Source organism: Elgaria multicarinata, chromosome 2, assembly GCF_023053635.1.
Source record: "Elgaria multicarinata webbii isolate HBS135686 ecotype San Diego chromosome 2, rElgMul1.1.pri, whole genome shotgun sequence".
Lineage (NCBI taxonomy): Eukaryota > Metazoa > Chordata > Lepidosauria > Squamata > Anguidae > Elgaria > Elgaria multicarinata.
Genome location: NC_086172.1, coordinates 130,345,533 through 130,371,485, shown reverse-complemented (window position 1 = coordinate 130,371,485; position 25,953 = coordinate 130,345,533). Strand labels below are relative to the sequence as shown.

The following is a 25,953-nucleotide window of genomic DNA, read 5'->3' as shown; positions in this document are numbered from 1 at the left end:
CAAACACTTTCAGTGATGGGTTGGCTAAAACTATGCAGGACAAGGAACTCCCTTGGCATATGGAAGACCTGCTCCTCTAGCCCCTGGCTGAGTCCCAAACTGGCTTTGGTCCAATCAGAAAAGGCATGGGAGGAGCAAAGTGGACTCATGCCCTCAAGGAGTGCTCCCCAAGGCTGCAGGGGAGTCCTGGACTGGTGTCACTCCCCCAGGATGGGAAGTTGATTGAGCCAAGGCCTTGAAGCTACAGTTCACTCTCTCTCTCTCTCTCTCTGACAGGGTGAGAATTTGAGAAGGGGCCTTGGACAAGGCCAATGAGCCAGACAGAATGGCCTGGTGGGTTAAATTTAACCCTCAGCCAAGGTTCCCCACTATTCCCCTGAAAAATCAACTCTAGCCTGGGGTTGCTTATTGATCCATCACTGCCATTAGTGGTTTAAGTGGTCTTTGTAGCTTGAAATGCCTTTTAACACCTTCAGCTGATATACCTACTGCAACGACATCCAGATGGAGACAGCTTGGCCACAATTACCTATGCTCCAGTGACTTCCTGTTTAGGCTTTGCAATGCATTGTATGTGGGGCTGCCTTGAAAAACAATCTAGAAACTGAAATTGGTCCAGAATAGGGCCTCAAGACTGTTAATTGGACGTTTCGGTTATTATGGCAGTGTTTTGCCACTGGATTCCAGGTCCAATTTAAAGTGCTACTCTGAAGCTTTATAGCAGAGGTGGGCAACCCACAGCCCATGGGATGAATGCATTCCCCACAACCCCCCTGCCTGCAAATTTTAAATACTTCCCCCACTCCAAAAAAGTGGCACCCTTAGCAACTACTGAGTCCCCAAGCAGCCAAATTTAGATTGTTTGCGAAGTAAATTTGGCCCTTTGGGTACTCTGTAAATGCTAGAGTGCCACCCACAGTGGAGTCTGTGAGTTGAAAATGGGCCCCGGACCTCCAGAAGTCCACCCCTGCTTTGAAGCCTGGAGGAGAGCATGGTAAGACTGTTCTAGTAACCACCAGTTGCTGAAATTCTTGACAAGCCTGGTCAGACAAGTATACCTTGATCTTATGCAGCTTGATACTTCATGTGCACTTAAGACAGCATGCATAATCAGAATCCCTTAACATGGATTGGTTATGTCTTACGGTCTGTTAAAATTGAGAATGCATCTCAAAGCATTCTGGCTTCACTTTTTAAAAATAATAGTAGTGGGATTCCAATAAAAAAAAGGGGGAATAAGATTTTACCTCAGTTATGAGGCAGTCCTGTGAATTCTTGGTTGATGGGCAGCTTCATCTTAACATTATGTACATCATTAAAGAACAATTGTTCAGTTTGAAGCAGGAAGTGCAGCAATCCATGGGGCAAAGACTACTTATGTTCTAATATTTTCAGAACACCAATTTTATTAAACTGTCTAATTGTGTTTTCAATAGACAGCTGATCTTATTTCATCTATTGTTATATATTTATTTAACCCATTTCTTAGGCAGCTTTCAAGATCCTACTCTTCACTTACAGCATGATCTCATCCAAAAGTTTTATAATATTAATCTTGACACATAAACTAGTATAAAGGAAAATATTTCTAAGACAGTTCTTAGGGTAAAAATATCAGGACTGATAAAGTTCTTAGCTTACAAACAGGAAATACTTATTATCCAGAGCTGTGGAAAATGGCATTGAAGGCCAAAGACTCCTTCTGGAGAAGCAATGGTAATAATGTTGATGACCTATTCATTTGATAGGGAAGCCAAGTTATCAAACAATATTAAGCAGGTATTAGCATGGCAACTGGTATGTTTCTTATAGGCTGCCAGTCATTTATTGGATTGATGAAATTGTCACAAATTAGTGACAAGAGCTGCTATTTGATGCCATTATTACCGCAATACCTGAGTAAGCATGTGGCAAAGTAAGATTGATGATTAGCTAAAACACGTACGGAACAAATAGAACATGATTGTGCTGAAACTTTTAGCAATGTAGGAACTTGAAAGAGGGAATTAATCATGCTGCGTTCTTTCATTTCTGATTATGCGTAAGATTCAAGAAAAGCAAGCCAAATATCCATATATTTATCCTATCAATTTAAATGTTGATAGAGTTTTTAGGTCCTCAGTCCATTGCATTATAGGAGGTGAACATTTATCCTTCCAATGTTGTAATATTAGTCTTTTGGCTGTCATCAGGGCTCAGCATATCTATTTGTGCTGACCATATGTTAACTTCCAAGAAATGGGAAAACAGTTTAGGAGGACATGCACACCATTCAATATTAAAAAGTATTCCAATACAAAGTTTATTCCTATTATGATCTCCTAAAAGGAGGTGACTATTGGGTATTGTCAAAACATATGGATAAGAGAAGCATTAGATTCATTACATCTTCAACATTTATTTAAAAAAAACACGTGGAGTCCAATAAAAAATATGTTTTCTATCACCTTGGACACAAAGTTCTCCAGGCATCAATCAGACCAAGTTCAGCTATATAAGCCTGGAGCATAAGTCTCACCACCGTTTAACTCTTAGGGGCAGGTATACTGCTATCCAACAAGGGATCTAAGCTCTCATTAAGAACCACCACCACCACAATAATCAAATAATCATAGGCCATGTCAACCAATTTACTAAAACATTGGTGAAACAGCAGGAGAATCTGTATTTGGCCCATATACATTAACCATTTCCCTTTATTTTAATCTTGAAGAGATCAGAGCCAGCTTCTGAACCTGGCTTCCTCCCCTCCATAGAAATCTTTCCCCCCACCCCTATAGAAAGCTGATGTACCCCTCCCAGCATGCCTTCAGATTGAGAACGTTTCATTTCTTGCTGTGTGCATTTCCAACCATCCACTTCTTTCTCTTTCTCTCTCCCTTACGGGGAATGGTTGCAGCTGAAAACATCCTGTTCTGCAAATGCTAACTGTATTAAAGGTAATAAGGTTATAAAAATAAAGAGGGAGAAAACAGCTAATGCAGAGAAACAGACAGAAAGAAGCAGGTGGCTTTGTGCAGAGATGAAAACTTCTAATGTAGTTTGCAGACGTCTGGCGGAGAACAGCTGCGGGACTTAACAGGCCCTGCAAGTCACTGTCTCAACAACAGTTTCAGAGAGTCCGTTTCTCCTTCCCCAGATATTTCTATCCCAGACGTTACAGTCTTCTGGCCAAATGTAATGCTGCACATCAGATTAGTGCTTGAGGTAAAAACAACAATCAAGTGCTCATACTGGAAGACAATCTCTCTTCCAACATGAGAAATTAATAAATCCTACCAACACTTCACCCTCATACCACATTTTTTAATCATTCATCTTCCATCTCAGTACATATACTTGTTTTTCTTTTTTTCTTCCATCGTGAAAAATCAGCTGACTGGAAACAAGAAATGGAACGACGGTCCAATGTCCTATCAAGGCCAGGCCGAGTCTGACCGTGCGGATCCCTTTCTGTTCTGCTCAGGCAAAACAGCCTGGAGGTGACACAAGCTTTTCTGCCATCTCAGCATTGCGGCCCCCTACTTCTCCAGCCGGCTGCCGGGGTTCTTCTCTACAAGTCGGGCACTAATGTGTCCCCTTTGTGTTCCCTCCTTGTCACAGCATTCAGGTATTTCAATCGAATGGCAGGAAGTTGTTCATAAAGGTCAAAGCCTGCTGGGCTATCTTTATTTGGCAATTTGTAGTAAAGAAGCTGTCTCTTTAATGCCTGAAAGGAGTAATAGGAAATCATGTGTGGCTGAGAAGCAAAGGAAAATATTTCCCCAACATACCTCAATAGAACTCAAAACTCAAGAGACTATGGGCCTTTCAGTCTCTGGCAGGGGTCCCCAATATATCCACAGGTGCCACGGCACCCACGGGCATCTTCATTGGCACCAGCAAATGTAGTGCCTATGGGTGGCCAAACTATTTTTAATCCCCCCGCCCCATTTTTTAAATACACCTACATGGATTTGTATGATATGCATGCAATTTTCTAACCATTATACATAGGCTTCAAGAAAAACAGACTAAATATCCAAAAAGGTATCCATTTGAAGGTGGTGTCTACATGCCAGCCGTTCAAATATTAAAAACATTGTAAGGTCATCAATCCATTGCGTTATAGGAGGTGTTTGTCCTTCCAATGTTGTAATAACAGACTTATAGCTGTCAAAAGGGTACAAAGAATCCATTTATGCTGACCTTTTGTTAATTTCCATGAAGCAAGTATATCATTTAAAAGAGTGTGTACGTCAGTGATATTAAAGACTGTTTCAGTACAAAATTGTGTATACGAAACAAAAGACTTTGCTGAAAATGGAGCAGCCTAAGATCTATAGACACAACAGGTAGATGCCAAAGTGACAATCCACTGATTAGGGAAATTGTGGTGTTGCTACAGCAGTTTTTCAAATTCCCAAATGTGTCCACTGGTCCAAAAAGGCCAAGGAATCCTACTCTATGTAGTTGGTGGGGAGGAGTTAAACTATGGAATTTGGTACCAGAAGAGGAAGCAGTGGCCACTGATTTGGATGGCTTTAATGGCAGGGGTGGGTGGGTTAGATAAATTCCTGGAAGAGAAGCTGAAAGGAGAGACTTAAAGAACTGGGCATGTTTTGCCTTGAGAAGATAAGACTGAGAGGAGACATGATAGCACTCTTCAAATACTTGAAAGGTTGCCACACAGAGGAGGGCCAGGATCTCTTCTCGATCATCCCAGAGTGCAGGACACGGAATAATGGGCTCAAGTTATGGGAAGCCAGATTCCAGCTGGACATCAGGAAAAATGTCCTGACTGTTAAAGCAGTACGACAATGGAACCAATTACCTAGGGAGCTAGTGGGCTCTGCCACACTAGAGGAATTCAAGAGGCAGCTGGACAGCCATCTTTCAGGTATGCTTTAAGGTGGATTCCTGCATGGAGCAAGGGGTTGGACACAATGGCCTTATAGGCCCCTTCCGACTCTACTATTCTATGATTCTATGTTTTGCTAATTTGGCATTTTAGCACTCAACTCCAATGGTAGGAAGTAAGAACGGTGCACAGAGTTGTGCTCAATGTTCTTCCATGTAGATTGTACCCTCCTATAGAAATTACGGCTCTTTTATTCTGCTGTTTGAACCAGGAAATGGGATCAGCGTGGGAAGCATCACAATTGGTTGCAGTGAGCAAGAGAGCCAAATTAATGTATCAAAGGCCAAATACGCATGCACACACCCCATTTAAACATGTTTTCGACATTTGGAGTACTGTGCAAGAGAGGTATGATCATTCAGCACCTGAAAGGCTCAATTTGTAGCATTCCAAGATCAGTCTACAAACAGTCTAGTGCCCCTACCTCATCCGTCAAGCGCCAGGTCTTCTGGAGCATATCTTTTCGTGCAACATCAACCTCCTGAGACAAAATACAAAATATATTAGAGGTAAGACACTGTTATGGCTTCTTTCCTCAGAGCAAAAACTCTTAACTCTTCAGTGCTCCCAAGAGAATCGTCTTCATCATCACCACAGACAATGCTGAATTTACCAGTCTTGAAACCTCTATACCCTACATTTCTTTTTCAGATAAAAAAATTGCAAAGAAGAATCTGCAAAGATACGTCTTGTTTCTTGGGCTGCTGTTTGTGGAGTCGCTTCCTGGCATATCAGCTTTCTTTCGGCGTCCCTAAGAAACAATCCGATAGGCCACCATCTGTTGTTCCCTAAGGATTATATAGGGTGACCATATGAAAAGGAGGACAGGGCTCCTATATCTTTAACAGTTGTATTGAAGAGGGAATTTCAGCAGGTGTCATTTGAATATATGGGGAACCTGGTGAAATTCCCTTTTCATTGCAACAGTTAAAGCTGCAGGAGCTATACCAGAGTGACCAGATTTAAAAGAGGGCAGGACACCTGCAGCTTTAACTGTTGTGATGAAGAGGGAATTTCACCAGGTTCCCCATATATACAAATGACGCCTGCTGAAATCCCCTTTTCTATGCAACTGTTAAAGACACAGGAGCCCTGTCCTCCTTTTCATATGGTCACCCTAGATTATATTAACTCTCTCTGCATCTGGCCTCAAAAGACCCAGGTTACTTGCATGGTGGCAAAGGAAAGAAGGACGTGTGATGCAGCTCAGCACTCCTGGAGTGTGGTGTGGTGTGGCTGGTGTGAGGAAGAAAATGCTGGGTTGCCCTTTCCGTCTTGCATTGGCCCATCGCACTCCTCCCCACTCTGGCACAGTCAGAATGAAGAAGAGATGCGGTGGGGCTGTGCAATGGGGCTTGCCCCTATTGCATGCTGCCAGGAGATCAAAGGGAATGGGCAGTAATGCAAGAGTTCTGCTTGCACAAGACACCGCCAGCCCGTTATGGAGGTTTCCATCCTCTCACACACACTGTAGCCCACCACAACATTAACCTATGAGAATCCTCCTTCAGTCCAAGGGCCAAATTCTGTTTTGGAGAAGTACTTGGGAGCCACGTTCCAGGGCCAAGGGCCAAAACACCAGCAAATTTTAGTTTAGAGGTCTTACTGGAGGAGAAAAAATAAGAATGCTCAAAAGCCAGGAAACCACCAAATGATGTGCGGCCTAGGGGAGGGGGCCCCCATTTGGGGAGCTCCAGAAGGCTGGAGTGGGCACTCAGGTGGGCCTACGATCGTCAGTAAAACTCCCCAACCCATCAGAGGGGTTGCATGAGTGGCTTTCCACTGGATACAATCCAGTGCGTCCAGGGAGATCAGCGTGCGTCAGATCCCTTCAGGCAACCTAATCACATTGCCTGTCCAGTAATAGTCGGAAAGCCATCATGCAATGGTGAATTGATTGAACTCTCTTTCAAGTCACTTGGCGCGTAACCACATTCTCAAAAACCAGGGAGACGTCATTACTGAAGAAACAATGGATTGACTGATTGATTGATAGATACCATTTCTACCCCAGTTGTCTACATCAAGCATATACTCAAAAGAACTTTATATATAACCAATCAAGGCATAAGAAAATATCAAAGCAATAGTAAGGATAGTTTTAAAATCAGTAATAAAAGTAACTGTAAGATTAAAATACATTTAGGCCGCAATCCTATGGGGATAGTCGTAAGGGTCTGACGTCAGAGGCTAACAACTATCGTATGCAGGGCAGATGGATCACAGTGGGGATCTTTTCCTTCGCCATGCTCCATCCACCCTGCAGTTTTCACTGGACGCTCAATTTCAAGCTTCTAGCCAGAGAGCTTCAGGGGGAGGCCCCATGGCACATAGGAAGCTGCTACAAGGAGTTTCCGTGGTCTCCTCCCCTCCCTACCCCCAGCTAAAAATAGGCAATGAAGGACCCAGATGTGGGTGAGCATTCCAGTCTAGATGCCACCACCAAAGAGGCTCTTCTTCTCATACCTGCCTTAGCAATGAAACAAAGCTGTCATTCGTACAGAAGGTGGCAATTCCTGAGATAGCATTTGAAGTCCTAAATGGCCTTGGACCAGGGTAAAACAGCCCTTTGAACTGGAAATAAGTTAGCAACCAGCAAAGTTGATGGTCAACATGATCTGATTTGATCTGCTGGTCCTGGGTGGGGGGTGGAGGGACCTGGCAGCTGCATTAGAGACAAATTGAAGTTTCCACACTGTCTTCAAAGGCAGACCCCACAATGATGCTGTAAACCATTTTTATTATGTTCAAAAATTCATTTGCAAGCTCACGGACACACTGGAGGCCAAGACATTGCACAGAACCTTCCAAGTGAAATCTCAATTGCTTTTTGCTCTACTACAAAAAGACATCAAGAGGAGGAGGGCTGTTCACACAGTTGGTAGAAGAACAGGATGCATCATAGCCAGGCTTTGAAAGATTACCACCTACCTGTGCGGTGCTCTCCTGGGAGAAAATGAAGCTGTTGACATGGGCCACGGCAACCACATATAGCACAGGGCACCGGTTGTGTCGCAAGGCCCCTGTGACCAGGCTCCGGAAGTACTGCCTTAAGAGGCTGAGATTGTCCTCAGGTGGGGAAAGGTACTGCTCCAGAGGCAGGGGGAACTGAAACAAAGCCAGGACAGTAACATCACGATTCCTCAAAATGCCCCTCTTGTCTGCGCATCAAGAAAACGTAACATTTAATTAGAGAAGTGGGGGACAAAAGATGCCCAGGATGGGGGAGCATCTGTGGATCCTTCAGGGAGGACAGAGGTCTGAGTCTGCCAGAGCTCAAGGCTGAGAAGGACCAACCTGACAGTGGCCATGGCTATTACACTGACTCCATCCTCACACATTGCATACTCCTAAAGTGACCCTAGAAGCCACGGAAGCTTTCCCTCCCACCTGCCAGCGTATATCCCTCGCCGACCCCTACCCAGGAGCTCTTCCCTGCTTCGGAGGTATTGCAGGATTGCGCCAGAGTTCCTTCTGGGTGCCCTCTCCCTGCATCACTCCCCGTGTCTCCAGGCTCCCAAGCTCCCGGCTACCACAAGCCCCTCAAGGGTGCCAAGGGATGACTCTCCAGGCGATATGAGGCTATGACTGCAGGAGTAAGAGAAGCATCCTCCTTACACTGAGATTTAGAACAAAGGGACCAGTCCAAATTAAATGAAGGCCCTGGGCCACATTTTGCAGATACATATGGGTTAAGGGCCCTTGTGTAGCGCAAGATGATTCGTAATTTGGGCAGAGAATGAAAGAAACCATTGCTCCACTGAGGATTCAGCACTCACCACGGGTTGCATTCGATCAGGCTGGGGTTAGAATCAGAGCAAACACACAGTCCTGTTCACAGCCTGTTGTGAGCAGGGCTGGGCTCTCCCCTATCCGGAAGCTGCTCCTGCCCCTTTGAATTCCCCCATTCCCTGCCATCCCCGCTCCAAAACAGAAACTTATCTCAGGGCAGTGGAGGCAGCAGCGGGTGCTCCATGTGGTAGCGAAGCATCATTTTCCCTCTGGACTAGGGCTACACATTCGAGCACCCGTGGCAGGAAAAAAGATATTCTGCAGGGTATTTTCATGAAGAAGGCCCCTGGAGGCTTTCTCTTCAGCAGGGATGGTCTGCTGAGGAGAAGAAAAGCATCCCTGGTGGATTGGCTCTGAGAGATGGGAGTAGGATCCACTCCCACTCGGCAGAGCCGATTCCAGAGAGCTAGAGGATACTATGGATACGAAGCTGCGGGGTGCCATGGGGCTCTGTTCAATTCCCCATGCTATTTAACATCTATATGAAGCCACTGGGTAAGGTCATTAGGGGCTTTGGGATTGGGTGCCATCAATATGCTGATGACACTCAGCTCTATTTCTTGTTGTCAGAGTCAACTAGGGCGGTGAAAGTGCTGGACCCGTTTTGCAGGCTGTAATGGGCTGAATGAGGGTCAATAAACTAAAGCTGAATCCTAATAAGATGGAAGCTCTGTGGATTGGTGGTTCCTGAGTCTGGGAACTGGATAAGCAACCTGTTCTGGGTGCGGTTGCCCTCCCTCTGAAAGAGCAGGTGCCGAGCTTGGGAGTACTCCTCGACCCATCCCTGTCACTGGAGGCCCAGGTGGACTCTGTGGCCCGGAGTGCTTGGGGCCAGCTTCGGCTGATCTGCCAGCTACAGCCTATCCTAGACAGGGATAACCTAGCCACAGTATTGCTTGCACTGGTAACTTCCCACTTAGACTAGTGGAATGAATTCTGTGCGGGGCTGCCCTTGAAGATGACTCGGAAGTTGCAGCTAGTGCAAAATGCAGCAGCTAGACCTGCTGACTGGGACATCACAAAGAGACCATTTAACACCAGTCTTAAGGGAATTACCTTGGCTGCCTATACACTTACTGTCAGAATTCAGGATGTTGGCAATGACATTTAAAGCCCTAAATGACTTGGGACCTCGGTACTTGAGGGAGCGCCTCTCTATATACGCCTGCCTGAGATTTGAGATCTGTGGGAGGAGCCCTCCTCCACATCTCACCAACTCAAGAGATACACTATGGTGGGACATGGGAGAGGGCTTTTTCTGCTGTGGCACCCCAGTTGTGGAATGCCCTCCCCCTGGAGGCCCGACTGGCAGACGCTGGCTTCGTTTTGGCACCAAGTTAAAATGTGGCTTATCAAAACCTTTGAGGGCTAAAATTGAACATAGCTTTAATTGTTTTTATTGCTTTTAAATTTTCTACTGGTTTCAGCTGGTTAATAGTTTAATGCGTACATTAATTACTGCTTTATACTCTTTGATTTTATCTGTTCGCTGTCCTGAGATCCAAATGATATCAAGCGGGATACAAATGTTTAAATAAATAAATAAGGCAAGGATTGTGGGGCAGAGGTGAAAGCGGGCGCCTGGAATGCTCAGAAAGACTCAGCTGCTTTTGGGATAAGCGCAGGGATGCTCGCACGCCCCCATAGCTCTCATCCTGGCTCCACTTCACTCCAGTGGTTGGGTGAACTGACCTCAAGTAGCCACCATGAGACTTGCCTGCTGGAGAGGAACACCCAGTGATCTCAAGGTGCTCACATGCTCCCCAAAGACAGCCATCCTCAGCTGAACACTGAATCGCCTCTGCAGGGGAAGAAGCACAAAGATGCCAAAGAGAGGGTCCCCAAAGGAGACGCCTTCGAACTGTTCCAGGAGGTTGATGTAGAGGTCATGGAAAGAGGCTAAGCCAGGGAGGGGAGCATCCAAGTTCAAGGAGGCCTGGACTTTGGAGTGGCAATAAAGCGAGAGTAGAGCAGCTGTGTAGCAATGGACAGGCCCTTCCAGGAACAAGTCACTGCCTGTGAGGAAGACACACATGAGCCTTGCAAGTTTGGCTGCAGGCGAGATGCCCTGAAGGACCCCGGCTCGCCAGGTCTCCAACAGGAGGACCCACTGCAGGTTCCGGGTCACAGTGTTCACTAGTTCCACAGGAAGAGAGCTCGGCACAGCCCACAGCATTTCTCCACCAGTCACTTTGTTATAGAGGTTGATGAGAGGAAGGAACGGCCAATCCGAAGGTAGGATGGGTCCTTTGACCTCCGGAAGAAGCCTGGATTGGACAAGGTATGTTCGGCCCTGGTAAATGTCTCTAGAACGGACAAGAGCTGGCTCCAAGTAAACCAAATGAGAGAGGTAACAGGCTTGGATCAGTGGGAGATGCTGGTACGCTTCTTCCAGTAAGGCGCCGCGACTCGGGTGTGGAGAAATGGCAGCTGCTGAGCCGGGCTTGGTGGGCTTGGCCTTCGAGCTCAAATGCAGAAGGTCTGAGAAGTCAGCAGCTTCAGGCCCCCCAGCTTTGCCTTCTCTGCAAAAAGGCGAAAACAGACCATCAATGGTGGTGCTTTCTTTGCTAATGCAATGGAGCACATCTGAATATTGCTATTCCCTTATCTGTTCCCTGCAGTGCAAGAGCAATCCCCCATAGAGTGCATTATCTCTGTGTTCACAAATGGAGATGCAAAATGACTCCAAGGCACTGCCCTGAAGGAACATATTCTATTATTTAGAAAGCGCTGCTAATAAGAATGTAAGAACTGCCTGGCTAGATTAGACCAGAGATCGATTTAATCCATCACCAGCAGTGGTTAGATAGATGCCTCTAGGGAAGTTCACAAGCAGGCTATAAAGGTGATGGCTCTCTGCCTGTTTGTCTCCAGAACCCTGTATACAAGAGGCCTCCTGCTTAAGGTACCAGAGCTTATAGCCACTGAGAGATCTATCCTCCATCAATTTGTTTAAACCTTCTAGACATCAATTTGTCTAATCCTGAAAGTCTAAACTTTAGCAAGTGAATTTATTTCACCTTGGACAACTCCCCTCATCACGATTGGGCGTTGGATCGCCAATTACAAGCATCATTGGAGAACACTTGACAAAACAACATCCCACACAAAAATGTCTAAATTGACTCTATTGTATTATACTGGATTACATTTCTATCCCCTCTTTGTCCAAGTCCTGGATGCTAATTGCTGTTCAACAAAGCGAAGCGAAAACATCCAAATAAGAGGATTTTAAAGGTTCAGGTAACTAGCAAAGCCTAGAAAGCTCTACTGCTTTGAGAGAAGAGCCTGTGCAATTTTTAAATTTAACACATCAGAAGGAAGTTTGGCCATAAACTGAAAATATAAAAATATATCCTCAAGGTTGTGGCTGAGTCCCAAGCCAAGGAAGGGGAGGAAAGAGCAAAGTCAAGAGACCTGCAGCCTCGATTCACTTGCTGTCCTACTCCCTATCCCTCCTGAGTCGGTGGGGTTTTGGAAAGGGGCCGTGGGTCGGATGAGATGGCAGGCCAAATTTGGTCCACTGGACTAGCAGATAACTAATACTCAATGCATAAAATGCCACTGCTGCACTATACTATAACATATGATAAAGGCTGGTTAGAGTGGGACGTTCCCCAGTGCCAAAAGAGTTTGCACAGCTCCTTTTTCCCTTGACGATTTCAGGATTTATTTATTTTATTATTGCATATATATCTCGCCTTTTTCCTCCAAGGAACCCAAGGTAGCGTACGTAATCCTCCTCCTCTCCATTTTATCCTCACAACAACCCTGTGAGGTGGGTTGGGCTGAGAGTCTGTGACTGGCCCAAAATCACCCAGTGAGCTTCCATGGCCGAGTGGGGACTAGAACCTGGATCTCCCGACTCCCAGTCTGACACTTTAGCCACTACACCACACTACACACTACCAAAATGCCCCTGTGGAAGTGTTTACTTAGTTATGTCTGAGCAAACAGTGTTGTCCAAAAAATGAAGACAAATTGAAAAGCACTCTCAGCATATCTCTGCAGAAAACAAACAATTAATATTGCACCTGAGCATTAGGAACTAGGCAATTTTGCATTTCAAACCAGGCAATCACGAAGTTCAATGACATGTCTAATTTTGATTAATTTTATTACTTAAATCTGGAAACTGCCAAATACCAGCTGGGATTATTTATCAAGCCAAACATATCCACAGTACTGTTGGGGCACAGCACGGATGCAGGGAAATACAAGCATCTGAAATTCTACGTGGATCCAAATTGAGGAAATGCTATGAAATCACCTATGCAGTCAGAATAGGGCATGTCTTGAAATGGAGATGGTTACAGACCAGGTCAGAGTGAAACCCAGCTCAGCTGCCCAGTTTTCAGGTCTCAGATTGACTCATGGGCAGTGCAGTAGAGAAAGTGCTGGATTTGGACTAGGTGGATTTAAATCCATGCTTAATTAGTCCTTATGCTTTGGCCAAATCACACACTCACCCCCACTCCCCAGAATTTATCTCACTTTGCAATTTTTATATGAAGACTATGTTGTCATCTTTGGAGAGGTCAAGGAAACAATTAAATATAACTTCCACCTCCTGAGCAGCAGATAAAAGCACCAGAGATGGTTAGGAGATTTAAAACAGGCCTCAGATGTTGTAGAGAAGAACAAGAAGGCAGCATCTGTGCTTCAACGAAATGGAGCTGTGACTAAACATTGCCTCAGCTATGTTGACAGCAGAATTCCCACAACAAGGGAACGTAGATCAGGTTGTGGAAAGGCGCCAACTTTCCCCTCAGACCATTTTAACTAAGTTCTGTACATCTCTTTCCTTCTTTCCCAAATGGTTTATCCATGTCCTAAGCACTAGAAAAGGGTTGTTCAAGGGGAGGGGGAGGGAGGGAGGGAGACTTACGGAATCAGTTTTGGATTAAAAGCAAGACCCAATAGGAGTTCGTGAGCTAGGTGCTCACTGCCTGGCAACAGACGACTTAACAATGCCATGGCAACCGAGTGATGGAGGGAAGCATGCTGGCTGTAATCCGGACAAGTACCTGCCTGCATAGGAAACAAAAGCCCAAGATATAAAAATACTGCAGCCATTAACACTGACATGGAGACAGGGAAAGGGTGGGGATGTTATGAGAAATAACAGATGTCTTTTAGAGTATGGTAAGTGCACTACCAATTGATTAATTAATTAATTAATTAAATAGGAACCTTAACATTCACTCCCCCATTCGCTGGATTTTTATACTTCCACACAGACCCCAAATCAACATAACGCAGTATAACTTTGTGTGTATTCAGCGTGACAAGAGATATGACAAGATGGAGACTTTGCTTTGTCAAAAGAGGGGGTTGGTTTGCCTTCTGCACAGTAACCACCTAACGTTTCCCCCTTATGGTTAATAAATTCATGCAGCACAAAAAACAGTCCAGAAGCTCCTTGAAAGAGAGCTTATTTCAGCCATTTCAGTGTGGGTGTGGGTGAATGGGATCCTAGAAGCAGGCTGCTTTAAATATCTGCAGCCTCAAAATACACTGTCACCTTGTGCTCATGTGTGGTAAGTTGGACTCCAAAGTGCAACAACACTTTATGGTGTGTTTTTGTCAAAAGGGGTGGGTGGGTGGTAAATAAATCAGTGGGCCCCAAAAACTATTAAAGAAGTCACAGCCACATTCACCATCTTCTATTGCCATATCCCTCCTTCCCCCTCCTCCTCTGCAGGTTCTGTACCAGCACCCCCGCTGCAAAGGAGGGTAAAGGAGAGACCATCTGCCAAGGTAGAATATGACTGAGAGCTTTTCCCATCCTGCTGCCTGCCTGCGGCTCCTTCAAAAAACCTTCTGATTTGGAACTTTCATTTGGAGACTCCCTGCCACCTGGCAAGGCCTTGCATCAGCTCCCTGTAGCTGGTGCATGAAAGAGGCGGTTGCCTGGGGGTGAGGCCACCACCAACGGGGCAGAACGAGAGGGGGTTGCCCTCTGAGTGAGCAAGGGGGCACGCAAGGGCTACCCCTATAACATCAGCTCAGACAAGACCGAGATACTGCCATTGGGTGAACCAGATGGAGGGGGTTCAACCTGTTCTGGATGGGGCTGCATTCCTCCTGAAGGAGCAGGTTCATATCTGGGGGGTTCTCCTAGAGTCACCTTTGTCTCTGGAAACTCAATGGCATGGAGTGCCTTTTACCAGCATCAGGTTGACTGGTTCCTGTGTTTCTAATAAGGGAAGAGGTTCATAACTGCAGAGGCACTCGGTCAGATGTTTGCGTTCCTTGAATCAGTCGTGGAAAAGTACCGGCATACCTCTACACTACGAACACCATCTGAGGCCCTCCTCCAGGTGCCTCTTCTGAGGGAGGTTCGGAGGACAACAACAAGGGAGAGGGCTTTTTCAGTGGTGGTCCTCCAATTATAGAACAATTTCCCCAGAGAGGTCCGCTTGGCACCAACATGTCATTTAAGATTTTTCTCTACTCCCAAATATTTGACAGCGTATGGTAAGGTTTTAACAGGTCCTGGGATTTCTATCGTTGATTGGTTTTCTGTTATGTAAATGGTTTTTATATTATGTTTTGTATTGCATTTCTAAGATTTTAATCTTTTGTAAACTGCCCAGGGAGCTTTGGCTATTGGACAGTATTCGAGAGGCTGCTGGACAACCATCTGTCGGGGATGCTTTAGGGTGGATTCCTGCATCGAGCAGGGGGTTGGACTCGATGGCCTTGTAGGCCCCTTCCAACTCTGCTATTCTATGATTCTATGATTCAGATGATGATGAAGACGACGACAGGTGAAATAAGCAATCCACAATAGATGCACGAAGCAGAACGCTTACCATTTTCTGAGCGATCAAAAGCACAAAGTATTGAAAGTGGTGCTCATGGCGCAAGAGCCATGCAGAGGAGGGGGCTGGAGAAAGCAGACCAGCAGTCCGGCTCTCAAGCAGATAGTCTCTCAAACCCTTTACATCCAGAAGAGAAGCATACTGTAAAAAACACAAAACAAAATTTGAGACAATTACAACACCTGAGTCCAGAGAGACTCTCTTTGGTCTGTTTTCTTCTGTCATACAGAAATGGCATTCCTATATCCAGCAATCAGCTTACAGCAACATCTGCCTATTGGGAGAATTTACAAGTGATGGCTTCCCAGGAGAGAATCGTGCACTCGGCATTACTCTTGACTACTCACATGTTTAAAAAACTTTGGGAAACAGCCAGACACTTGATCTGGCCCTTGGCATCCCTTGCTACAATCTGATTCAAGATACTTGGACCCAAACAGGGAGCTACCAATCGTATTCCATCTTTTCTTTGGGAACTGTTGTGGGCCTCACCAACTTCTTTACAGGCACCTCCATGGATTTAGGCATGGCTGAAAAAAACCTAAAATGCCTAAATGCAGTAGGGCATGGCTGAAAAAACAACACCAGCTAATTTAATAATAACTTACTCAATACATTCTTTGAAGTCTGAACAAGGAAACAGTTTTGCCTCTAAGAATGCTATCTTCAAATCAGTCTGATAGTAAGGTGCCTGTATTAATCCAAATGCCAGTACCTGACAGGTAGCTTCTGCATACCTGGCCAGGAAGTCTTTTATGTTCATCCCAGAAGCAGGACTGTTCCCCAGCCCTGCTTTCTGACGGCAGGAACAGAACAATATGACCACAATCCTCAGCTCTCGCCTTTACAGGCAGCAAGTGGTAAAACCTGGAGTGGCAGGGAGTACGGTCAAGAATTTTTCTGCCTAAACATGCATAGGATTGCGTCCTAAATGTATACAGTAATTGCCACACCTTTTCCTGTCCCACAACTCTTCACAATTCTAGTGGCCAATCATTTATCACTGGTATTTCCTGTTTTTTCCATCTACATGTTACTTTGATTCTTGCTGATAACTAAGTCATTTAGGCCTTCTATATCCCTATAGTGTACATTCTTTACTTAAGCTACAACAATATGTGGGTCAGTATGAATATGGTGTCCGTACTATGGTTGCATTCAGACATCATGCTAAACTATGATTTAGCATGGAATTTGAAAACTTTCGCTTTTGTTTGCCCTGTTACCTGGACAGACTGTGATCAACATTAACTATGGCTAGATTTGAAAAAGTCAGCTTCTGAAACTATGGTTTGAAGTTGGCTTGTTTTAAACTAAACATAGTTAATCACAGTTTAAGGTTTGGATGACACGACAAGCTGTGGTAAACCAAAAATGGAAGTGAAAGTGTCTGAATTCTTCCTCTTGGCTGTGAGGGAGGAGAAGAGAGGAGAGAGCATCCAAGTCTGGAGAAGGCTAGGCATGTTCATGTCATCATAGTTTAGTGTGATCTCCAACTACAACCAATGTGTCTATTTGTTAGCTGCTAGCAGGGCTCACCCAACACACGCCTGGCTTTATTGGCTGCCTGACAGACATAACTGGGGAAAAACTTGTCATTGTTACAGTGCCTAGTTACACTGTCATCCCAAATGCAGAAGCATCCTACTAAGGGCCCGTTCTGCTCTTGTGCCGATAGAGCATGTCCCCTACAGAAAGGTTCTACCTAAACAACAGGCCAACAAAATGGCAGTACTCACTTTGCCAACCAGCCCTTTGTGTATGTGAATGATGCTGTTGACAAAGGCAAGGAAAGCAGTAAGGAAAGGGAAAGGTGATTTTGAGCCCGCTAAACTCATCGGGGGCTTGCCTCCAGTGCAACTCAGAGAAACAATGCTGGGGAGAGATTCTGGCGCAGGAGAACAGGACAAAGGATTGCACAGAGCAGAACACGGCCTACATGGAGAAAGAGAGAGAATGACATTACACCCAAAGGCACTGCTTTTACTCAGAAAAACAACTCATTAGAACCCATATGGCAAGCCAGGAACAAACTAGGAAAACCAGGGTAAAGTAGTGATGGTTTTGAAGAGCAACAATGAGCTTTTCTCCTCTGTAGATGAAGGGCTGGCTCATATCAAGGCTTTGCTTTCAGAAATAAATAGCAGCAGCTCAGGCCATATTTGATCGTAATGATCTAGCTACTGCAGCTCAACGCAAAGGCATTCGTAAGTTTTCCATGGAATTAAAAAAGCACAAGCTTATCCAAATGAAAACAGCCCGTGAAATCGTTTGAAATACTTGATGTGAACTAAGCGCCTTTATCATGGAGCTAAACTAGGTATGAATTAATTGAGAACCCATCAGCACTGGCAAAATATTAAACAGGGCAATCTTACACGTCTTACACATGAATTCAGTGAGACTTACTACCTGGTAAGTATGTATAGGATTGCAGCCTACATTTACTCTCTTTGCTGTATAACTGTAATTTCTTTCCAGGGGTGATGGAAGACTCATTAAGGGAGGTATACAGTGTTAGTCCTACTTAAAATAGATCCACTGAAATGAAAAGGACTTAAATTAATCATGACTACCTTAAGTCCCTTTCATTTCAGTAGGACTAACCTACGTTGGACTAGCTCTGGCTATAAACTTGAGGTCTCTGCTAATCTGTTGCCTCCGTGGTTGGGGCTGGATAACCTAGAGGCCAGGATGTGGCCTGCCATGCAAATGGGCCACCACCGGGCTTTCCAAGCTGTTGAAATGTATTCCTTTCTTCCTTTTGAGTCTCATACTCCTCAGATGCCAATGCCAGGCCTCCCCTGCAGTTGGTCCCTTTTCACCCCTCTGAGAGGCATCCAAAATTTCTCTGGTCACTGAGCTCCACTCAGTACATGCATCCTTCGTTACAAGAAGGGCTTACCACATTATCGAAACTTCAAAAACTACCATGGCATAAATTTTCATCCATGTGCTCAAAGCATCTGACAACGTGGGCTCTGCACTACCAGAAGCTTATGCCACAACAAATGTATGAGCTTACGGTGCCACAGACTCTGTTGTTTGGCTACAACATGCTAACATATGTGGAACGTACGTTACCTATTAGGGCGGCTCTCAACATGGCATTAAAAAATATTCTGCACTAAATAAAACTCATATTCTGTGCTGAAAAGCAGGATTTTTTGAGCTGTACAAATGATGCAAATTAGCATGTGTTTATTTTACATAATTTACTCTGCCTTTACACCTAACAGGAATGGATAAATAGAGACTGGAGCGGAACGACAAAACACAGGCTCTCTGACCTACTGGGTCAACAGAACATCAGTCCTGCAGGGCTGTTGTAGTAACCCAGGAATCTACAGTACAGCATCATTTCTGTAATTCCACAATGGACTAACATTCCCAGCTTGTTGACCTGCTGCAGGAACCTATCTGGGAACAGTTTTACCTGAGCATTTCCCACAGGGTCTGCATGCCTGGATGACTGAGGAGGGGAAGCAGCATGGCAGTTGTCAGATGCTCCAAATCTTCTAAGCAGTCAATAGGGTTTACGGATGGCTGTGGAGAAAATGGAAAACAAGAGTTTTTATGAAGGCCTTGAAATGAAGACAACGAATTGTGCCCAGTAAGAGTCAGATCTATTTGTTTTCTTCTTTCCTTTTCCATTCAAGATCCTGCAGATTCAGGTTTTGCTTCATGACAACATTCAGCACAATCATTTACTATGCATGGGCAGAACCGCCTATAGCTCTGGCTCCATGATCTAATAACTAAAACATCCCAAGTATTAAAAATCTTATAATTATTTTCATTTGTTTGATGATTTCAAAGAACTTTTGACTATTTGCTTCAAGCAACATCCTGAAGATCACCTCAGCAGGGCCTGAGAAATATTTCCCACCCAACTTTCCCGTTCAACTAGAGGACTCTTTGAAGTTCTCTCATTATGAGTAAGGAAGATATACATTGACCTGATCTTATATTTCCATTGGATCCTGCCCCAAGTCATCCCAGTAAAAAAAAGGATGCAGATAAATCCCTGGCAGAATCATACAGTTGAATGATACCTCACAGAAGGTCATCTAGTCCAACTTCCTGTCAATGCAGGAAATCCAATCCCAGAGCCTCACCTGTTTACTGCAGTTGCTGTAATACACCCCCATATAGAGGAGATAGGCTGTAGTAAGAGGTTGCAATCCCTGCCAGGTACCCAGCTGGGATATCTCTTTAAGGCATCTCTTCAGATTCGATTCAATGATGGGCTGGAAACCTGACACCTGACTCCAGGCGACTGGTGGAGGTGGGATTTGGTCACTGCCTTCTAGATCACTCCTGCAACATAACAGAAGGGTGAAATGACTGGAAGGAAACAAACTATTAAAACCAACTGTCCATGGGTGCCTACAAGACTCAAAGAAGGGAACAGAAGGAATATAGATTTCAAAAAATGAGGGCGTTAAGCAGAAACATATAGAAGGACTAGGGCGTAATCTACACCAAGCAGGATATTTCACTATGAAAGTGGTACGAAAGCGGTATATAAAAGGCAGGAGCCACACCAAGCAGGATCTAGCACTGTGAAAGCAGTATGAAAGCGGTATATGGTATGTGTTAATGGGTCCGAACAGTTGTCAGTGCACTTCAATACTGCTATAAAGCAGTGGCGTGGCTCTCGCGTTTTATATATTGCTTTCATCGTGCAATATTCTGCTTGGTGTAGATTACGCCTAGGACTCCTCATTGAAGGACAATTAATGGGACAGAACTAAGAGGCTGAAAGGTTTGGATGTTCATGCAATGGCTTCACGACACTACTAGCTAAAGTGATCCATTTGGACAAATGCCTCGTTTGCCCTGCCCACCATGTTCAACATCAGAGGCCTGCTGGGCCTTTCGTACTGTAGCACCCAGGTTGTGTAACTTCCTCCCTGAATAGGTTCAATTGGCTCTCAACCTTTTAAGCTTTAGGTGAGCTGTCAAAACTTTAAAAAAGAACAAAAAACTGCCCATATTTCCATTTGGTTTGAAGTTTTGTCTCCCCTGTGGATTGCTGCCTGGACTGTTTTATCTTGCTCTTGGTTTATTGTATTTAAATTGATGTTACTGCATTTTAATTGTTTGGCAGACAATTTGGGGGCTTTGGGGAATCTTTTTTAGGGCAAAAAAGCAGCATACAAATATCTTTATAAATAAATATAAATAGAAAAGTTATCTTTGTTTACATCCTGGATCTGATGAAGTAGGCTATGGGCTATGAAAGTGCATGTTGCAATAAACCAGTTTCACTTTCTAAACAATTTTCAAGGGCAGCCCCAAGTAGAGCATGTTGCAGTAGTCTAATCTGGAGGTAAGACATACATAACTAAAGCAATATCAGCTTTCTCTAGAAAGGCCGCAGTTAGAGAAGATGTTGAAACCTCTTCCCTCCTACCGTCAGGACTTCCACTGTGTCCAGATTAAGCCTTAGTTTGTAAGCCCACCTCCACTCATTCACTGACCTCAGGTAATGATTTAGGACTTGCACAACTATCCTGGAATCAGATGAAAAGGAGAAGTAGAGCTGAGTGTCATCAGCATACTGACAGTAACACACCCCAGAATCTCCCAGTAGTTTCATGTAGATGTTGAAGAACATGGGAGACCAGATGGACCCTTGCAGGACAAGAAAGACCAGTGGCCATTGGGACAATGTATGTGCATGGGGGAGAAATGTGTGCAAAACCAGAGGTATCTGAAGTTCAATCACTAGCTGAACAGGCAATATGCTCCTTGGTTTAAAGCCAGCTTGCCTATTCAGCTGTGAAATGGCTTCAGGAGAAACTTCAACATCACCTTTGGCCGATTGTCTTTGGTTCTGTGCTGTTGACTCGCTCAAGCACTTCCCCAAAAGAAGACTGCTGCTAGCAAATGAATCCCTCTTCTTGCTTTGTGTGCCTCATGCTTTTAAAGTGACAGTTTCGGGTAGGACACAGAGAGAACTATCAAGTATAACATTTTAAAACCATCCTTCTATTTCACGAAACCTGGTAATTATGACATTTTTTGCTTTCTACCATTTGGAGTGTTCACTCATTTCTGAACACAAAAGAATGGATAGATTATCTTCACTTTGTTTCTTATTAAGCCTCCAGGATTTATTTATTTGTACATATTCAATAGCCTTTCTGTTTTAAAAGTTTATAATCCCACATTTCAATTAGGAGAACCGCAGGGATATGGCTATTCCAAGCTACATATGATTCATCATAAAGGAAAGTTGCTTGGTAAACTGTTCTCGTTTCCTCTCCGCATGCAATATTTTTCAGGTGACTGGCTTGCCCCATTAATTTAAAGTGCCACCTTTCCATTTAAAGTGCCACCATCCAAGGTGAGTAATGAGAATTCTGCAAATTCCAGCTGAAATGAGTACTTGAGAATTTGCTTCCACTGAGAACAAATTTTCTAAATGCAAACTCTCTTTGTAACAAAGCACTTAAGGGAGAATTTCCACAAAGTCTAAACTTATATCAGGTGTTATGCAGGCATTACGAAGAGCTGACATAATGGCATTTTAGATTCTTAAAAGTAATACTGCTACAGTCTCAGGTTCAAAATGAAGCCTCTCTAAAAACAAGCATAAAAGCAAATAAGGGAGCACTCTCATTCTCTCCCTCAGTTACCTCTCCGCAAAACTTGGTATTATAATTTTCTTCCATTAGGGTTTTGTAAAGTAAACACTTTAGGAAGTCAAGGCTTCTAAAGAGCAAGTGGGCCATGCTCTGAACATGTGTTGAACCACTTATAACAATATGCTGCATACAGATTATTCAATACTACATGCTGGGAACACACACACAAACACAAAACCCAGTTACCCTGCTTGTGAGTTGACACAAGATTCTTAATGTCAACAGTTGGAATGGGAAACTCGATGAGATCTATCCGATCCAGCAAGGCACTGACGATCTTACAATAGCTGACACTGGCCACCAAATGGGGTAATTTTGTAGAGGAAAAAATGAACGTTCAGAGCATGGTCTGAAGGCTCAAGATGCTGGAGCCTCGCAGAAGCTAAGCAGATCCAAGCCTGGTCAATGCCTGAAGGGGAGACTGATGGGAATCTGCTGTCCACTGTTTTGAGTTCCAGGATGGAAGAAAGGGAGGGTGGAAGATGTATGATAGCAAAAACCTTTCTTCTTTAGCAGGCATTTGACCTGCCAAGGACAATTCATCATGTCACTTATACATTCGTTTGAAGCTTTTTGTCTGATATTCCCTCACTCTTTTATCTGTTGCTATTAACTGTATATTAGTAATTTAACTGATTACTATAGCTTTCCCCAACCTGGTGCCCTCTAGATGTGTTGAACTAGAATTCCCATACTTCCCCAGCCAGCTATGCGTATCTGTACAGCACCAAGTTGTGGAAGCCTGGAGTACTATGTTGTAAGCTGTCTTGACTTTTTGTTTTGTTTTGCTTTAATTGAAAGCTGGAATAAAAACATTTAAAATAAATAAATGAATAAATAAATAAAATAAGCACCCAGTGAAGTCATGCAAACCCACCTTAAGAATATGCTGTTTGATTCTAGAGAACATTACTTTTGGCGGGGGGGACATAAAGAACTGGAAAGAGAAGGTGGCTATACCTGCTGAACTGGGTGTGTAGTTCTGCACGGCAACCTGCTGTTTGGGTCACTTGGGTAAGCAGAGTCATCATGGCTGCGGCTCGCTGGATAGAAAGCTCAAACACAGAGTTGTTCTCCTGAAAATCATGGGCCAACTGGTGCAGGGATGAGACCATCTTCATTAACATAGGATAGAGATCCCTGTGATTTGAGAATAACCGCAAAACAAAGGGAGGCATTGACTACTAGTCCAAAATACTTTGTTTATTCCCAGAAGCCACATGAAGGGAAGTTTCCACGTAAGAACTTAGTGGATAACACATCTTTTGCAGAGAGGATAGATGTTGTTTTTAAAGTGTTGAAAAATAATAGTTTTGCTCATTTTTGTTTAATTTGGTTACTGGTTTGAACCCAGAGTCAGAGTGCCAGTTGTTTGGGGCTCAGTTCTTTCGGTATGGATCAGTTTCACCTGGAATCAGCCACGAATAAAAAACTAGTACTTGGGAATATATGGGCAAACTGTTACACAACGTACAAACATGCCCATTCTGAGCTGAACGCAACAGCGGGGAAAAGCTGGGTCTTCAACACCTCCCTCCACTAATGAACGGCCTCAAGTCTGCAGCCCTCAAACGTGGTCCCTGTTAAAAGAAGCTCAATGACAGGTGTTGATGCCACAGACTTGTACTGCCTCCGGTCCAGCTTCCTTCCTTCACGTTGTAGAAAAGGAGGCTGACCTATCATTTCAGGGACAACCACATCGCTTTCTGCTTCCTAGATCTTTGCCACACTGATTTTTGCTCTAGTTACTGCAGCGACTGGTTTTATGGCTTGCTCACAACATTGGCTTAGAGCAAAGGTGCAGAACCTCTTTAGCCCAAGGGCGGAATAAAGAAACTCTCAGGGGCCATAGTCCAGTGGTGGGCAGGTGCAAAAGAGGTGGGAGCAAAATATAAAAAAATACCAGCGAATTTTACCTTAACGTTTCTAATGCTTAGGAGAGGCATTTCAACCTTTCAGAATGGGGGGGAAAAAACCCTGCACAAAAGCTGAGAAACCTGCATAAGATGCAGTGATGGCCACCAATTCGGATAAAGGGGCTTAGATAAATTCCTGGAGGAGAAGGCTATCAATGGCTTGGGAACATGGGTGGGAGGGTGCTGTTGCACCGTGTCCTGCTTTGTTGGTCCCTGGTCGACAGCTGGTTGGCCACTGTGTGAGCAGAGTGCTGGACTAGATGGGCTCTTGGTCTGATCCAGCAGGGCTCCTCTTACGTTCTTATGAGAAATCCCCAATCTTCTTCCAATCAGAAATCCCCTTCTGATTGGAAGCTCAGGAGGGCCAGAATTGGTTTTGCAACCCTAGTTTAAAGACTAATAGAGGTAAACAAAGATATACCTCTTTCCCTTTGCTACTGTGTTGCTGCAGCACTTTATCCAAGCTCTTCCCTCTCCTATCTCCAAAAATCGATTTCCACCTGATCCAATAGGTAGGCGATGAAGCAACTGGCAAATCCACCTCAATAAGTACTGTGGCTTTGATGGGGGCAAGGAGATCTTCTCCCTGCCATGGAGGCTTTAAAAACACCAGATCCACTGCCATGTTAATATCTGACAACCCTGATAGGGAGTGAAGTTTTACCTCACCACTGAGCAATGAGGTGTATGTGGCGCAACACCAGATCATGAGCCATAACGTGAAAACATACCTATAGAGGTCGCAGGCCTGACCATAGCCAGCGGCCACAGCCCACAAGCGGAACGCCTCCGTGGTCATCTTGATGGCTTCCTCTAACCTCAGAGGAAGGTCTTTGGGATCTTCAGCTACGAACCGACTCAGCCGACTCTTCATCTCAAACTTGTTAAGCTGTAAATAGCAAGCAGATGTCTGAGTGGGATGCAGGCTGAAGAACACCGAGTGATGACCACTTGCGTAGATGGCTTTTGAAGGCTATTAGAAAATTTCACTATTTCAATGACTATTAGGCATGAGAGGTAAATGGAGCCCAAAGGATCAGGCACATTATGCCGACTAAACGCCAGTGGCTGGCAGGCAAACAGAGGGAGAAGGCTATTGCCTATGGGAAGCAAGAAGCTGGGCTAGAAGGGCTTTTGATCTGATCCAACAGAACTCTTTATATGGCTCATATACAAGCCCCAGAGAAATGAATGGAAACTGGGTTAAAATGGATCATTTCCATTTTAACTGTTACCCGCTGGCCTGACTTGCCATAGGACACCCCACCCATGTCTTAATATCCTTGTGTCCTTCCTTCTTTCCTTCCTTTGCCCCTGGCCCTCTGCAATCCCTATAAGATGCTCTCTCTCCCAACCCACATACAAGGTTTTGGGGTGTGGGTGTGCATTGTTGTTGTTTTAGAAACCTCAGTTTGGAAGGTTTGTATAATTTTTGTCAAGCATATGACTTATGCAAAATCTGAATACCTAATGATCTAGAGAAAGCCAACAAATTGGGGGAATTCTTTTTTCTTTTGGTCTCAGAGTTATCTTTTGTTCATTCCACCTTTGTCTCCTTTTAATTAGCTCAAGTGGAGAGGTATTGGCTGGCTGCTGTCCTTACCAGCCTGGCAGCTGCATTTCGCCCTCCAGATGCCAAGACTCTAATTAGTTTCATGGCAGTGGCACATGGAACTCCATGCAGGCTTGTGAGCAAATACCCAGGTTCAGCTACTCTTGGATTCCACTGGGTGGGAAGGAACTCCCTGATGATAGTCTCAACCAGGCGAGGGCAATCCAAGACCTGAAAACACACATTCAAAGAAAGAATAGTAGCAGCAGGAAGCCACTTGTTTTTTCTCTGTAATCTGCCCAATAAGTAA

The 25,953-nt window shown here is 44.5% G+C and overlaps 1 protein-coding gene across 2 annotated transcripts in view; it reads right to left on the bottom strand.

The window, feature by feature from the left end:
- Positions 1-3,285: 3,285 nt before the first annotated feature.
- Positions 3,286-25,953, bottom strand: part of RPAP1 (RNA polymerase II associated protein 1) — a 50,477-nt gene continuing 27,809 nt past the window's right edge. For both annotated transcript variants that reach the window (XM_063117690.1, XM_063117691.1), the window contains 12 exons: positions 25,695-25,874; positions 24,823-24,980; positions 23,136-23,315; positions 19,638-19,839; positions 18,956-19,065; positions 17,259-17,454; positions 15,511-15,660; positions 13,581-13,723; positions 10,410-11,214; positions 7,832-8,008; positions 5,325-5,381; positions 3,286-3,709 (listed from right to left, as the gene is read on the bottom strand). In XM_063117690.1, coding sequence (XP_062973760.1) covers positions 3,554-3,709; positions 5,325-5,381; positions 7,832-8,008; positions 10,410-11,214; positions 13,581-13,723; positions 15,511-15,660; positions 17,259-17,454; positions 18,956-19,065; positions 19,638-19,839; positions 23,136-23,315; positions 24,823-24,980; positions 25,695-25,874 — 2,514 coding nt within the window. In that variant the 3' untranslated portion in view covers positions 3,286-3,553. The remainder of the gene's footprint in view (positions 3,710-5,324; positions 5,382-7,831; positions 8,009-10,409; positions 11,215-13,580; positions 13,724-15,510; positions 15,661-17,258; positions 17,455-18,955; positions 19,066-19,637; positions 19,840-23,135; positions 23,316-24,822; positions 24,981-25,694; positions 25,875-25,953) is intronic.